At 36.5% G+C, this 16,668-nt stretch overlaps 1 protein-coding gene across 3 annotated transcripts in view; it reads right to left on the bottom strand.

Moving 5' to 3' along the window:
* PPP1R13B (protein phosphatase 1 regulatory subunit 13B) overlaps window positions 1-16,668 on the bottom strand; it is a 69,937-nt gene that overhangs the window by 24,971 nt on the left and 28,298 nt on the right. For all 3 annotated transcript variants that reach the window (XM_074149091.1, XM_074149092.1, XM_074149093.1), the window contains exons 3-4: window positions 12,073-12,192; window positions 10,576-10,643 (exon numbers count right to left, since the gene is read on the bottom strand). In XM_074149091.1, the coding sequence (XP_074005192.1) occupies window positions 10,576-10,643; window positions 12,073-12,192 (188 nt within the window). The remainder of the gene's footprint in view (window positions 1-10,575; window positions 10,644-12,072; window positions 12,193-16,668) is intronic.

Raw genomic sequence — 16,668 nt, 5'->3', positions numbered from 1 at the left:
CGAGGACAAGATCAGTACTGAATTAGAGGCAGGAACTCCAGCAGAGAGAGAGAAATCCAAGAACTCCTCCCTTGGGCTCATGATTTAAAGAATTTACTCCCCCATGTGGGATTCATTAGCAAGGCACACGATTTGGCCATGGCAAAAAGTAAACGTCATCTTCACCAGCCTAATAGGAGATGACAGCAAAGGCCAGAAAGGTACCAAGAGCTGCTCCTGAGAAGGCCTAAAATGCCTACATAGAAATGCAAAGTAAATATTCTGATTTTACTGCACATACTGAAAAACTCGAGTTTTCCACAACCTATAGCAGTTTTAAGTTGTTGTTCCTTTGTAGGGCAAATGAGGGGATACAAAACTTACCTCTAGAATAGGAATTTACTTTTGCAGAGCTGTCAAACCCCAGAAATCTATATAGCTGCATGACAAACAGAAAACTGACAGGTCTGGGACTAGGTATACGAGTACGTGGACAAAGGAAGTGAAGTATATTACATAAATGTGCATTTTCCCACAACAAAGCAGACTGACAACCGTAAAATGGATGGGGGTAGGTCGGAGCCAGTGAATTCCAGACAGGAATCAGGGCTCTGACAACTAGGAAATGGAAGATACAGCAGTTTATTATACCAGGTCTGTATCAAATAGCTCTTATGTGAAATGTAGGTGGCCTCCTTGTGCTACCTGAGGACTATGAGAGGAGAACACGGGATGCAGCACCTGCTGATGATTATCAATTCTGACCTCCTCACGTTTCGGAAACATATCGAGTCACCATATATCATCAAATCTAAGAATTCTGATAGATTTTGACAAAATTTTCCATAAAAACTGATCTTCGTGACATGCACAATGAAGACAACTTGAAAATTTTATGTGAAAACTCACAGATAACACAATGAATAGACCAAAGAAAATATCTGGTTTTATTTAAACTAAACCAGAGTTTCTGCTGATCTCGACATGCATGACATTATTTCCAGTTTAATAGCTTTATCCACAGCTCTGCCTTGCATTTTTTTTTAATTGGGTCAGAAACATGCCGATAGCAGAAATCCATTTTAAAGAATCCAATGACAATAGCACATGCCTTTTTTAGCTTAATGGAAACGAACAAGCTAATTAAACCCAGAAAAGGCAGCCAGAATATTGGGAATTAAAGGAAAATATATCTATCCTGTGCTATCTCCTGATAATCAAATAATCATGAAATTAACATTACAAATACAATCTGGTAACTTTACTCAGAAATTCATAATAAAATGTTATTTTATTTGTGCAAATAAGTACATTAACAGTTTCTTAGAATAAACACGCTTCAACTGTATCACAGTTTGCTGAAAAGTCTCACATTATCTATATTTGATAAAATCTTAACATCTCTCATAAACTACACTACCTTATTAGCAATTCCTCCAACCTGCTGATACTAATAAGTCACTCTATGTAATAAAACATTTAAAATCTATTCAGCATAAGCCACAGATTCCAGATTTCCTGTTTTCCCATATTGCTTGCTTAGAAATCTCACAAGTGAGGCTGGCGTCTATTTTGCACAGAACAGCTAAGAAAAGGCAGAACTTAAGGGAAAAAAAAAATCAAAACAAAGTTAAAATAGATTTTCAAAATTAGGAATGGACTTAAGCATATATTGAACATCTGCTACATATGAAATAAACTGTTTATAAATCACTTCTACAATATAGGAAATTAGTATCTGGAACTCATTTATTTAAAATACTACTGCCTGCCTTCTTTGTCCTTGCAGACACTTTTAAACAGCCACAGAAATCTTAAGCATGTTTATATTAACTTCTGTGTCAGCAAAAATACCCACTAGCTGGTTTGAATCAAAATATCAACCTCAAACTCCTAATGAAAGCAAATTATCTTAAAAGAAATTATGCATTCTTATAGAAATAACAGACCAGTTGTGCACAAAACTTCAGACCTGTTTACAATACTAATCCTTTCACTCGGAGATATTTTGAGTAATAGACATGTTGAAAACACTATCCAAGTGCCTTCAAAAATAGCCTTGGAACTGTATTTTCCTGTGTCTTTTAGAAAAGCAACATCTTATTTTGATAGGATAGCTAAGTATGGTTAAGATGCACTTATCATTAGTCTCAATAACACGTTTAGCATTAAATGGGTGTTTATTCTCCCCTTAAGTAATTGTTTCACTAAGAAGTTTTTCTGGTGATGTGGTATTATTCATTAGAACAGTATAATAAAACATTTCCAAAACACAAAAGTACTGAAAATAAGTATCCTGTAATTGAAAGATATGTTGTGAAACTTAGCATATGAGTTGCAATTTCCATAAAGCGTAGGTTGTTAAAAGCAAAAGTTGGTCGTGACATTTTGAAGTAATGAGCTTTTGATAATGTCTTCAAAATTAAAAATGATAGCAAATCCATCTAACAAAATCTGATTAACTAAGAATCTCAATTCAGAAATAAGGTGTTACAAAAAGCCGATGGTCTGCGCTCCGGTCATGTGACAACAAAACCCACAACCATTTAAACTAAAGTGCAAAAGCTAAACAGTATTTAAATAATGTCCAATAAAGTGTAAAACTAACAAATTTTGAGAAGTAATTAATTACCTGTTCACTATTTTCCCATGTAATTGTAAGAGAGCGCATCTTTATTTTGCGGCGCTGCCCATCGGCTGTAAACATTTGCGTTGCTTCAATGTGCTTCAACTCCATGTTTCTGTTATTTTCTGTCTACACTAAGTGTTTAACTGTTTCTTGTGAACAAGCCAAATCAACAACTGTGCACACCTCATGAGTTCTTGCACGGCTTTTTGCCTCGGTGCAATCAATAAGAAGTAGGATATTTTTTCATCTTATTCCATATGAAATAAAGGTTTCCCCAAATTCTTTATCAATGTGAAAAGCTGTCTCTCTGTGTTCATCAACAATCAGCTAACGGAAAAGGCTAGTGGATTTTGCCAGCAGTAAAAGACCTAATCACAGCAAGATCAAGCCAGCTGTCAGCTACAATCAGCTTGATTCACTGCACTTTTCATATTCAATGGAAAATGTTGAGCAATACACAGTTCTTTCACAGTTATCAGGTTAAATTGAAACTGTAAGAATACAGACAATTTAGCTTTAAAAACACATGAATTATTTGTTCCTTTTGTATTTTTGTCGTATTACCAACTCAGTGCAAAAGCTGAATACCAAAAAGATCAGGAAAAGCATTACTTTTTGTATTTAATTCTACTGTTTAAAGTGACAGAAATCTGTACCAACTGAAATTTAATAAACACTTTCTTTATTAACAGAGACTGCCCAAGATAGAAGGCAAACAGTACAGTCAGAACAGATGCCATAATCTTATGCAAATAACCGTTCCAGCATTTGCTACATGCTTTTCCCTATATACTTCAGCTTTTTCTTAAATCTTGCATGCAACAAGATGAACACATGAGCCAGCAATAAAGCTAAAGCACGTGTGTAATAGCGTAAATCAAGAAGCTGCAAGTCAGAGAAGACTGCAGCAAGCCAAAACCTAGATCTGAGGATTTTTAAATAGTAAACATCAAAGAAAATACTAAATCCCATTAACAATTTCTTATGTATCTAAAAATTATGATATTGGGAACGATAAAAAGTACAAAAAGCTGTCATTTACCTTGTCAAACTCACGAAGTACATGCAAGTTCACCCTCTCTTCGTTCTTTCAAGAAAGTAATTCAAGCATGATTCAGTGCACTTACACAAGAGATCCAGTCAAATGGGTCTCCATAAGGACACTGAAGAACTGTACGGCCAAGCACAATATAGTGAATATTCCGGCTGCATAAAGAGTAGGCTTATTTTTAGCAAGCGAGAAAAGGTATGAGCTGTAGAGTAAGATCATCCAGTAGGAATAAGAGAAGAAAAACAAGTTCAACTCCCTTGCTCCTAAATTAGCCAGAGGGACTTTCATTTTCTCCGCTTTGATCTGAGGAAGACTGCAGGGGGAACAAACCTAACAACAATTGGATCTGGAGACAGCTACGGAGACAATAGAGAAATGGAAAGGTTCCCTTCCCTGGGAAAAACATATGGGTGGGAAATCTGTTCGTTAGGTGTCCACAGGCTGGATGGATGGAAAACTAAACGAACAAGGCAGTGAACATGGAAAGGTGCGTCAGAGAAAGGAGGCCACAGCAGCACTGCACAAGAAAAACCACAGAGACTGTGGAAAAGATGAGAGGGAACATTAATCTGCAGATGACACAGCTACATAGAAGACAGAACTCTAAAGGTGGCCTGAAAAGCAATAGGTGGCCTTGCAAGTACCAGAAAAGCCTCCTGCTCAGAGAGACAGAGGGACAGCCTGAACTCTCAAGCTTTCACAATTCTCAGAGCTCTGCGCTGACACAGTGAATTTCTTAATCTGTCTCCTGTAAGGAACTACAGAAATAAACGAAAGGACAAGTCTCATCTTCCTTACAATAATTTAATATTAAAATATTTGGCTTAACTAAATATGATACTAATATGACTGCAAAAGGATCCAACTGTGACTAAAGGCATTGAAGTTCACAGTGCCAGTGCAAAGACTGCGAAAGCACAGCAATACTTCATGAAAAATAACAAATGAGCTCTATAAGTAACGTTTACTTTATGAGCTAATGTGTATAATGTTATGCCTCAGCTGAAGCAGTCATTTATTCTAAACTATTCTACCTTTATATAAGGGCCAAGCAACTCGGGATCTCTACGTGCAGTGACAACTGGAGGCAATTCTCCACATGCTTCATTTAATTAGAAATCTAGGGAAAAGAGTGAACACGGAGCAGTACAATTCACAATACAGATATATGAAAGTAAGTCCCATAGTTAGAGGTTAAACAAACAAATGGACAGGACTTTTCATACTCCCCCTTCCATGGACATCTTCAACTAAGCATTGCTGTAAAACTACAAAGCCTGAGGAAAAGCAAAGTCAGACCTGGAAAAGTGGGAAACTAATGTGTAGGCTTAAATAAATGGTAAATAAATGGACTAGAAAACCATATCTTTGTTCCCTGTAACTTGTTAAGCATAACTATCTTTGAGTAGAGAAGAGTAGCAAAACTATGAAGTCTATATACAAGTGAGTGTGTAAAGTGTCTGTATTCTACAAGTCTGTATACTGTATGTGAGTATCTCTCATATCCATAACCATCTAGATAGATATTTGGTATCTAGAGTGACAGAAATTAAAAGTTATGTAAATACATGGAGAAGACATGGAGGAAAATGGTCATTTAGCAATGTTTCAAGTGGGTTCCAAGAGTGTTTCCTGTTCACAATTAGTCAAGCAATCTTTAGACTCCTCAAAACAATGAAGTCAGATATTAATAGCTAATATTACTCAAACTAACACCATCATAGTTAAAATTGTAACAGGAAAATGAGCACACAATAACTGTGATGAAACTTATCAAATTATTCTCATAAAATGTAAGCATCTTGTCACTTCGTCCATTATGGACTGAAATATATTTGAGATTGAACAGGACATGTCAGAATATCAGTCATGACATTCCAAATCCAAGAATGATGTGATTCTGCCTAAAAAGTTTACAAGAGGCCTCAGAGTGAAGTATGAGGTCAAGACCATTTGAATTCCCTGCAGTTTCACAGAAGTACTTTCTATGAGACCTAGTTATTAGTCTTGTAGAGATGTCACCCTACATAACTATCCTTTACTGAGGAGTCAAGAGACTGGGATTTCTAGTCCAGCAAGAATTCAAAAGCTATTTGTATGCATTAAAATTAGCTTTAGACTGTAATTTATTTTTTTTTACTTCCTAAATTCATTTTTTTTCCCCCTAAGCCCTTTAGCTGGATTAGGTTTTTTTCTATTTTTTTTGAAGAGCAAGATGCTGCCTGAAAAATGCTTCAGCCAGACTTAAAGAGCTGTGTCAGTCTGAGGAGAATCCACACTCTATTAAGCTGACCCAGGGCTTGAAGTAGAAATCTGACGGTGCAGAAGGCTGCTGGAGGTACAGCAAAGCTCTCCTCTCTGGCAGGGAAAAATAATTTTAGGAATGTGTGTCTTAGACGAGGGAACATCCTTGACTCTAAAAGTGGCAGGTACAATCATTTTTGTCTCTTCCACAAAAGCAACACAGAAAGTTGCAGCAGAAAATTAAGAAAACTTGGATCTGCTTTGATTATCAGGTTTTTAACACGGCCAAAATTTTCCAGGAAGCCTACAAGAAAACTACTTCTTCTCTGCAAACTGTTAGAATTCCTTGTGCCTAAATTTCTTTTTCTCATCTTTTAATGGAGTTATTTGCTTAGACTTTGCTACAAGACCCCTGAAAGAATCTAGATTTCCAAGACTGATGTCATTATTTGTTCATTTTAAACAAATTTGGTTAAAATCTGTCTTATGTGAACAGCAGCCACTCCCAAGTAAATTATTAAATGTTACAAACAGAAAGAACTTAATACTTACAAGCTTATATTAAATTGAATTTGCAGCTCAGGTTTGAAGAACAACTTCTATTCCAGACTAAGCTCTTTATCCTTCAACATTTCAAGTGAGAAACTTCAAGCATGTACATAAAATGTTTTTCTCATCTCAAGGTTATTATTACTGTTAAAAATTTAACTTGTTTGCTTTTCTCCTCACAATTAGATTTTGTCATATCTTTTTGCCAGCTTTCCCCCAGCATGAAAGTATGAGTCTCCTGATGCTAAACCAGCTGGACTACCTGCTGTAAAAACCTGATTTTGAGCCACTTTAACAGAAACAGAGAAGCTCAGTTCTGTTATCTCATCAGCATAAAGTTTTCTCAACTTTTTCTATTTGTTGAAGCTTCAAGACTAAGAAAATTTACATGAGTGTGATTCTCCAGTTTGGGATGACAGTGAAGTTTTCTCCCTGTACATGAGTTTCTTTTACACTGAAGCTAACACAAATTTCATAGTGAGAGAGGAAATCAGGTTCCATTTTGTATTTCTTGGCAAAGGCTCCAGCCAATATTTATCAATAAAAAACCTTTTTGATACCAGCCTCTCTAAATTGGGGAGCAATTTTAATATTAGGAAGAGCAAAAATAAGTTAAAGAGAGAATAGAACAGGAGACTGCAAACTGACATTTTGTTGTCCCTAAGTACGTCATGTAGAAAAATAATTTAAACCAAGCAACTATAGCAAATGAATATTATCTTCATACACAGGCTGTTTTCGTTACACTAATCTACTTCTATTCAGTCCAATACACTTTACTTCCATCACGTTCCTGTACCCCATCCTTTTTTCCTTCTGAGCTGCATCTGATTTCTTGTTTTCTCCTCTCCAAGAAGTTTATCGGTTATCTGATTACCTTTTCACCTGGACAACTGTCATCATCCCGTCAGTCCTCTTTCCGGGCCTTCCTTTACATATATCTCTGATCCACTTTTCCTGTTGGTAAATGGTGGCAGCACCACGATGGGTGGCTCCCGGTCCCTCTCCTGTCTACCACTGACCCCCAGTGGTTACAGCTATCTTTGCTCTGTCTCACTGGTTACAGACCGCTGCTGCTTCTACGGAATGAAGCTTGGATCGTGCTAGGACATCCGGAAGCGAACAAGACCCAACATTGTACAACCGCTGTTTCACGGCCACTGATCACAGAGTCAAAGAATAATTTAGGCAGAAAAGAGCCTCTGGAAGTCACCCGGTTCAATAACCCCTGCTCGGAGTATTTCAGACAGCTCAGGGCTTTATTCAGCTAGATAGAAATTCCACAGGCTCTGGACAGCCTGTTCCAATGTCTGTTACTCTCACTGAGAAAACATTTTTCCCAATGTGTAATTAGAATTTCCCTTGCTACAACTTGTATCCGAATCCAGCTGGCTCAGTTACACGTGCAAAGGAAGGCAGAGGAGGAAGAACCAGCTGTTCTCGGAGAGGAGAATCCCTCCCGAGACTCTGTCCAATATCCCCGGCAAAGGGAAATTATGTCAGTTTTATCTCCACATATCTGTACCTCTGTGTGCTGACGGAAAGAGATCAGGCCCTGATTACAGCATAATTCCACTTCCAAGAAGGAAAGTTGTAAACAAAATCAAACCCCAAAAGGTCACCTCATGAGTAAGAGAACTTGTCAATTTACAAAATCTCACAGTTTTTCCTTTAGACTTTGTTACACAGAATGCAAAGCTTTCAGATTAGCACTCACAGATAAATAGTCTTTTTACAACGACGCACGTTTCACTGTTTGAAGAGACCTACTCTATTCTATTTTTAACATTAAATCTTTATTTGGAAGATAATCTAAGGACATTTAAGCATTTATATAATGTGGTTTTAAGCTAACCATTATTTAAATAATTGCTGATCAAGCACATACATTTTCAAAGAACAAAAAAAAAATATAATCCTGCTGCATATCACAAAATGCCAATTAATAGAATTATCCAAATGGAATTCCAGACAGATTGCCCATAATTTTTTCCAAGACTATTGACTCAAACGTTAAAGCAAACATTCATCTTAAAGTTCTCTATGCATGTCACACTTTGAGCTCTACCCAGATATTAAATAAAAATCAATTATTTCATCATTAAAGCAGTACACATCATAAAAATATACCTGAATGTAGAATATTTGGTAAGATTTGAGCTGTCTTCAATGTTCCATGGGTTTGTATTGATTTTAGGGCTAGTCTAACATTCAGCATGCCAGTAACAATGAATAAGCCTAATGCATTACGTAAGTGTAAGCTGATTAAACCCTTGATCCTGAAGCCACCTCTTTTTCCCCCTCCCCCTCTGATTTAAAACTCGGCACAACTGAAAAATCTTAGTTTTATAGACTTTCAAAACCTCATTTGTACTATTTTTAGCATAAAGCCCACCATGATTTACATTAATATAACCCTTTCAGGCTTTAGTGTGTATTGTATTTTAATAATTTCCTAAACCTGGTGAAAGTCCATTTTAAAGTGATCTGTTCCCTACCAAATTTTAATTTTGTGGCCAAACTTTTGAGGTTTTTTTTTTTAAAAAATATATACTGAATGGCACAAAGGTTATTCAAGTTGCCAGGTCTGAGATTTACCCACAAATATTAACAGCAAATTGAACTAAATACAAAGTCATGCTGTCATAAACCTTAGTGCTACTGCACGTGCCAGTCCTAATTTCCAAAGACATTATGTCTCAAATGAAATGTATGTGCTACAACTTACATGAAGGAATAGATAAGGGGAGTGCATTAAAGAGTTATGTTCCCCCAGCACATTACAGTGCTATGATCTCACTACGTTGTCAGTGTGACAATGGAAGCAGGATAAACGGGAGCTGTACAGCAGAGGACATCAGCTACTGTTCTCTACAGAAAAGGAACGTAGAAAGCAATCCATGATTAACTGTTTTGAATAGGGAAAAAAAAATTCCTTCCACCAGGCTCACATGCCATGCACAAAACAAGTTGTGAAGAGCTGCACACTGACTGAACAACTTTGTTGCTGCATATTTGTGTCTGTGTGAATTTTAGATACCAATTATCAGGTAATATACAAACAGAGAGTTGTTTAATCTTCACGATTATTTTTAATATTTCAGTTCTTTTTTTTCTTTAAGCCATCTCAGCTTGAAAAACCTGATTTGTTTGCCTTTTAACTTTTTCAAGCACTATTTTACCTGAGAAAGAGCCCTATGCATGTTAGGAAACTGACAGTGCTTCATAGAGACAATACAACTATGAATTGGTGAGCTCAAATCTTTTTATTGAAATTCAAAAATGTTTCAAAATAGTCAACTATAGCTATAGTGCCTCAGTAAAGGCAGCAGAATGGCCCTGAGCAAATGAGCGCAGAATGTGTTCTGCAGAGCCTTCATTAGTATCGAGGATGAGAAGAGAGAGAAGAAAGCAAAGCGAGTTTCAGCTCAGGAGTAGAAGGTTTTTAAGACATGGTAATTTTGAAAGAGGTGTACTTATAAAAGAGAATCTTCAAGTCAGGATTCACTGAATTCCACCAAACAGTTTGCCTACGCTATGCAATATGTATTTTTAAATTAGAAACCTAGTAATATTTTAGTAAAAGAAAATAGGTGTATAAATGAACTAAGTGCATAAAAAACAGTATAAAGAGGTGGCTCTGAGGGGTATGCAACCTCTTCTACCACCATCTGAAAACATCCCAATCCATAGGTACATTCTCATGTTTTAACGTATGAGGCTATGTCATGAATCAGTAACAGTGAGATAAATCAAACAAGAAAAGATGGCTGGGCAGACAATAATAAGAAAAGAAAAGAATAAGTAAGAAAGAATAATATAGCTGGTATTTTCTTCACACAGGATGAATAAGACAGAGGAAGACAAATTAGAAAATGCAGTTAATAAGACTCCGGGGGCTTCTCTTGTCACATAAATGAATTTCTTTCTAGACAGAAAATTTAGAGTAGTTCATGAAAAAGCTGTATTCTCCCATTAACTTTATAACAAAAACAAGCAACAAAAACAGAACAAGATCATTTTCCACCAGTTCCCACCATAACAGATCTTGAAAAACAAGACTTTTAGAGACATTGAGTATTTGAGTGGAATTGATCCAAAACCTTTAGGATTTGTTACATACCCCATTCTCTGTACGCTTCTCCACAGGTATATTTATGCCATTTCTTTGGTTTTGGGCTTGACGGCCACCTAGAAGTAAAGTATCGCTCTTAGTGCAAAGTTCATTTTTCAGCACAAATGGTTGAATCTCTTCTTTTAAAGAATTTTTATATAAAGCTTTTACCTGTGAATTTTATGTTCTGCTAGTTCCAATTCCTTCTTATTAGGTTATTTTATTTAAGCAGTGGAGTCAGCAGAAATAAAGCATTTATGTCAGACTTCCTCTGTTAAAAGTATTTTACTTTTCTGACCTGCGTTTAGGCAATGATGTCATGAAAGGGAATGTAATGAGCGTGACTACTAAAGTTTCATATTTCTGTGTAAAGTTACATATTTCTGAAGCAGTAGCTTCAGTTGAATATATCATAAATGAATATATCAGAGGAAGCTTTTCTAATGCCTTATAAACAATTTTCATCTACAAATTGATCCATAGGTCAATGATAAATCAAAATGCCTTGCACACATGGTTCAGAAGCAACATTTTGCTAGTACACAAACCACTGTGGCTTCAGGTATATCTTAAATTTAACATACTTGAAATTTGTATTGTCCAAAGGATGACCGTGTATTTTACAAAGTACCCAATTAATACAGAAGTCCCTCATAGATAATTGGGCCTGCTACTTCTGACATTCAAAGCAACCAGGAACCCAAAAAGAAGCCCCAGCTCAAAGCAATAAGGACTCAGCCAAGACCTGAAATTCGGTTGTTAGAAGTAATCAGATTAGTTAAATGAGTAAGGATAATCTGAGCATGCAAATATACATCTCGCTTTGAGATAACTTTCCTATCCTTCATTCTGACAGCCATAAAGTATATAATGCACAGCCTCAAAAGTCTTCCCATAAAATACAGTCTATACTAGTTAGATTAGAAACCTGAAATCCTTCTTTTTTTTTTTATTCCAGTCTTTTAAGAAAGCCCCATTTAATATGGCAGTGTTTTAAACACTTTTCCTGTAGAACCAAGCAGACCAGTGATTTTTCAAGGTGCGAATTATCGCCACTATTAAATATATCTACACGAAGTACTGAGAAATTAAAGCCACTGAGACTTCTGCTAATGATATCTGTAAAATAGATTTCAGTTTCTAAAGGAGGCAAAGTAGTTTACCGAGTCTTCTCTGTGGGGCAACTGAAAGAACAGGAGGTCATAAAGAACAATCCCACCCTCTCAAAACGTAGGGACTTTCTCTCAACAAGAAAAAAAATAATGTATTAACTAGAATACAAATTGATCTTACTATAAAAGTATTACTCAGACTGGTAGAAATTATTCTAGAGAAGGGAATTTGGGACATGAATAAAAGTGCCAATGAGGAAGGTTCAAAATGGCTCTGGTATCAGGAAGTTGTACTACATATATCTACTGAAGTTCACTGAAAGAACTGATAAACTCACTTCAGAAATCTTTTAAACATGTTTAGGTAACAACACTACGGGATAAACGTACTTACTCTGTTCATTACTTTCAGCTGGTGACTCCTCATGACGAAGAAAAAATTTCACCTCTTCCCTGCGGGGCCCCCATTTCTGTAGGTGGTCATACATCATGTGGTCAAAGGGTATGGGACGTTCTAGAAGTACAAGATGAAGAAACCTGTTCACAACTATTTTAAATTAAGCAAAGTTTTATAGAACTCTCATTAAGAAACAGAACAACCTTTCTGGTAGCAATTCAATCTATCCAATGTATTATATCTTATGCAAAGTCAAGGAAACAGGCACCAACAGACAATAGTTGCACTGTATCAAAAGCGAGCCTCTTACTGTAACGTAGCTCAGTGCTTAATAGCAGTATGTAACCAGTCTGCAAAACCATACCAAAAATATCAGTGTTTAGAAACTCGAATTTAGGAATTGTTCATCACAACCTTTTTCCCAATGCTGATTCTTTGCACCTTTGCTCCCCATCACCACCAGATGGATATTTTGTTCTATTATTAAAGTGATTCATTCAATTTGAACCTCCAGGTTTCTGTTCAGACTACAAGCCTTATCGTTATATTGACATTTCATCTCCTAAGAACTTGAGCAGGTGCTCCCACTCCAATACACCATGCCAGACATTAGCTTCCAGTATATGTGGAATTACTGGCAAATCTCTGAACAAATAAAGGCGAAGTTCTATGCAGCAGTCAGTCTCTTTGTTTTCCCCCAAAGAAATGTAAAACATTCTCATAGTGTAGTTATTTCTTCCAAACTGATCAAATATATTATTAATCATTATGTAATTATATAAATAACAATAATATGTCAAATATTATTACTAAGAGGCTGCACACTATATATTTAGTATTTCAAAATGAAAATACAATTCAAAAGCAAAGTTTTCACTGTTTCCATAATTAGACTTGCATTTATTTTTAAGTGTTTTCATTAAGGTAATAAAATCTCCCTTTTAAGATCTAATACTAAGCATAGTATTAGAAGGCATCTTCTAATCATAATAAAATTATACTAGAAGAGATTCAATTAGCTTTCCTACACGCAATACCATACCAAACCAAGATTACTCCAGAAAATCAGGCCTAGATGGAATACAGAAGGTGGAGTTTGGGTTCATCATTGTCAAAAGCAAAATGTTCTCTGCCCTCAAAACCCAAACCAAAGTACCTCCCACCAGGGAGAGCACCACTAACAATTCATTATCAATTTCATACTTAACCCATTTGACAAAAATGAGAAGACAAAATGATTCAAAGATATGAGATATCCTGGGGAAAGCTTGGGAAAAAAAATCACATCACAAATACATCTTTTCACAGTGATCACAAATATACCTTTTTACAATGGAATTTACCTAAATTTATATGCATTATGAAGTATATAAACGTATACATATCTTGATACTTTTAGGATACTTAACTAATACTTAAAGAACAATACATTTCATCACTTGATTCACAATGCAGCGTCTTGTCAAAATCTGTCACATCAAACAGGTGCAGTGATTAACACAGCTTAGCCACAGTTCTAGACACACATCTAGCTGCTTTCCCAGGGAGGGGTCATTTAAGCCACCAGCTAATTATATTCATCAGCTGACTGGTTACCTAGCTTCCTAAAAGAAAAAACACACTACCACAACAAACCCGAAAAACAAAACACCAAAAACCCAAAACACACAACAACAACAACAAAAAAAAAATCACAGCACATGGATTTTAAAAAAATAGATGTTTTTCTTTTCTTTTTCTTGTTCCTCACTCAGGTGGACTCCAAGAAACATCATCAATAGTGTTTATGCACACAAGGTCAGTGGCTTACTACAACTCATTTCTTGAAAAGGCATTTTATAAACGTGATTTTCAGGTTTTTCAACTCCAAAGTAAGGTAAGATTTCAAGTGCTTTGAAGCATATCCACTAAATTGCAGCATGAGTCTTCTAAAGATTGCAGAATGTAAGAATATTTAAATGGTTTAGTTCAGAGACTTTATGACACAGAAGATAAGAATCTTTAGGAATTTTTCCCAAATAAAGAAATTGCTAGATAAACCTAGCAAGAACTGAAGCTCGATAACAAAGTACGGAGAAACTGGATGGCTGAACAGGGTTGGGCTAATTCTGGAATGGTGGGGAGTGGCTGCAGCATCGCTCCTGGTTAGGCTGGTCTCCCATTAAAAGTAAGGCCCTGATCCTAGAAGCTATTAAAAATAAAAGGTTTTATTTACATAATGTACCTTGAAGAATCAAGGCTAATATTTTTCAGACATGACCATGGAGAGAAATGGGAAAGAGAATTTCTACTACTTTCTACTAGTTTTAAGTATTCTGAAAGACCAAAACACAGATACCGCATCAAAGCTTTAGAACTCAATTGCAAAAATCTTTCTGTTGGAAAACAAAATAAAGTTTGACTTCAGAATCTAGTTTTATACTGATGACAAGTATCCCACAGTTCGCAATAAACACATTTATGCCTGCTATACATGAAACCAGAACACAAAGTAACAGCTTATCTCCATGGCAGGGGAGTTCACTGCAAGATCAGGAATGAGTCTTTTCCCCCCTCAGGTTTGGAGAAGAACACTTGTAGTAAACAACTATTTCTTTCACAGTCACTTGCCTCTGTGTTGCCACTAAATTCAGGAAGACCAATTAATACCGATTGTGGAAGGGCCTTCCAGATGTAAATGAAGTCAATAATTGAGCACTGGGTGGATTGAATTGTTGAAATCCATTCTCTCTTGAAAAATACTACCTGGTTCCTGGTGTCACTCACACCTGTCTTTCGACCTCCTCACCAACTGCTATTCGCAATAGCTGGGGAATGAGGAAGAATATTCTGTGGTGGTTTTTCTTCTCCTGTTATAGCCCGAGACGTCCATGCAAAAAGAGGAAGATTCAAACTGCCGAAGCACAAGGTGGTACAAAACGTCCTGATGTATCAGGCACGAATGCTATTGACTTTTTCAACTATTACTCAGCTCAAGAAACAGAGAACGAAACAGAGGGGGAAAGGAGGGGAAACAGACAAAGAAATACAAAAATCAAATGCAAATAAACCAATTGCTGATGCCGTGCAGCTCTGAGAAGAATCAGTTTCTTAACTCTAATACAGACAATACCTAAACTATTTTACAACTCATAGGAAACTCCTCAACCATCTCTTTGGCACACAAAAGCAAACAGAGAAAAATTAACATAATAAACAAATGTGTTTTCCAACAGCTAAGCTATTGTAATCCTCCTCTGAACTCTAGAAATCTTACATAATTTTTGAGGCCAAATTCACATGGATTTTAATAGCATTTTTCTGGAAGACAAACGGTCTCTGTCACCATCTAAAAATAAAGTGAAGTATTTATTTGTACAGACACATTCAGGGGACGAAATTTATTAGAAGAAATAGTATTTTGTTAGATCAATACCGTTTAGGAAATGGACATGGTTTTGGGCACACAAACTGGTTTTTTGTATCTAAGAATTAAGAGTAAAATCCACTAGCGCCATTGTTTTGAATTTGAGTAGACATGTATTATTCAGCTGGGCTACCTAAAAGAGGCTGTGGCTACCTGTACAACAGAGGAGTTAAGGACATTCACAAGAGGGGACATATGACAGCTCTCTCTTATGGAAAGAGCTGTGAATTGTCACCTGTGCAACACGGAGAGACTACCAAGAAAACTTCTGGTGTGTGACAAAACCTAATTAGAGTTAATACAGAAAATGATGGGTTGAATAAACTTTTGTTTTGATTTTGACTTTCCAAAATGTCTTCTGAAAGAACATTTGTAGACCCCTCGAGGATAAGAAAGGGGGTCAGAGACAGTGTAATAGAAGAGAAAAAATACTCTTCCACTGGCACAACATTCCTCGGTTTCATTGCAAATTGCTTCACACTTCCCACTCAGAACCATAGTTTGTTTGTTGTTGAAACTGTTGCATTTAACTGTTTAGACCCTTCTTTTCTACATGAGATCTCTGCTCCAAGCAAAATTATTTTTTAAAACGTCAGAGGAAAGAGTTCAATTTAGCTCTCAGGAGCAGCTGTAGGAAAAAAATACCATATTTATGCCCTGTTATAAAAGAAGTTTCACTGAGAAATACAGGTACCCCAGACTTTGGGGCATGAAGTTGAGGCCACCAACACACAGATTCTGTAACAATATCCTACATTTAAAAACAACAAACAAAATGCTTGTGCTGAAATTCCTGTCATAGAGACTTAAAACCAGCGTGCAGAACATCGTTTTTTGCTGACAGTACAGGCCTGTTCGAGAGATCTAGAAACATACACGAGTGTTTCATTTTTCCTTTCATTTTCTCTAGTCTTTTCGGTTCCGCACTTCCAACGGAATAGAACAATACAGTTATCACCTTGGGTATTTAACAAGTGAAGCCGGATTTGTGAAAGCACCTTCATATGAGTTTTAAAAGAAACTTTGAGCCACGAGCACATTTTGCCAAGTTTGACAGAACCATTCAACAGGTTGGGTCACAACAGCCCCATGCAGCGCTACAGGCTTGGCGAAAAGCGGCTGGAAAGCTGCCCAGAAGAAAAGGAACTGGGGGTGTTGGTGGCCAGCCGGCTGAGTACCAGCCAGCG

The sequence above is a fragment of the Numenius arquata genome, chromosome 6, assembly GCF_964106895.1.
Source record: "Numenius arquata chromosome 6, bNumArq3.hap1.1, whole genome shotgun sequence".
Taxonomy (NCBI): Eukaryota; Metazoa; Chordata; class Aves; order Charadriiformes; family Scolopacidae; genus Numenius; species Numenius arquata.
The sequence above is the reverse complement of the archived record's forward strand: the minus strand, read 5'-3'. Positions and strand labels throughout refer to the sequence as shown.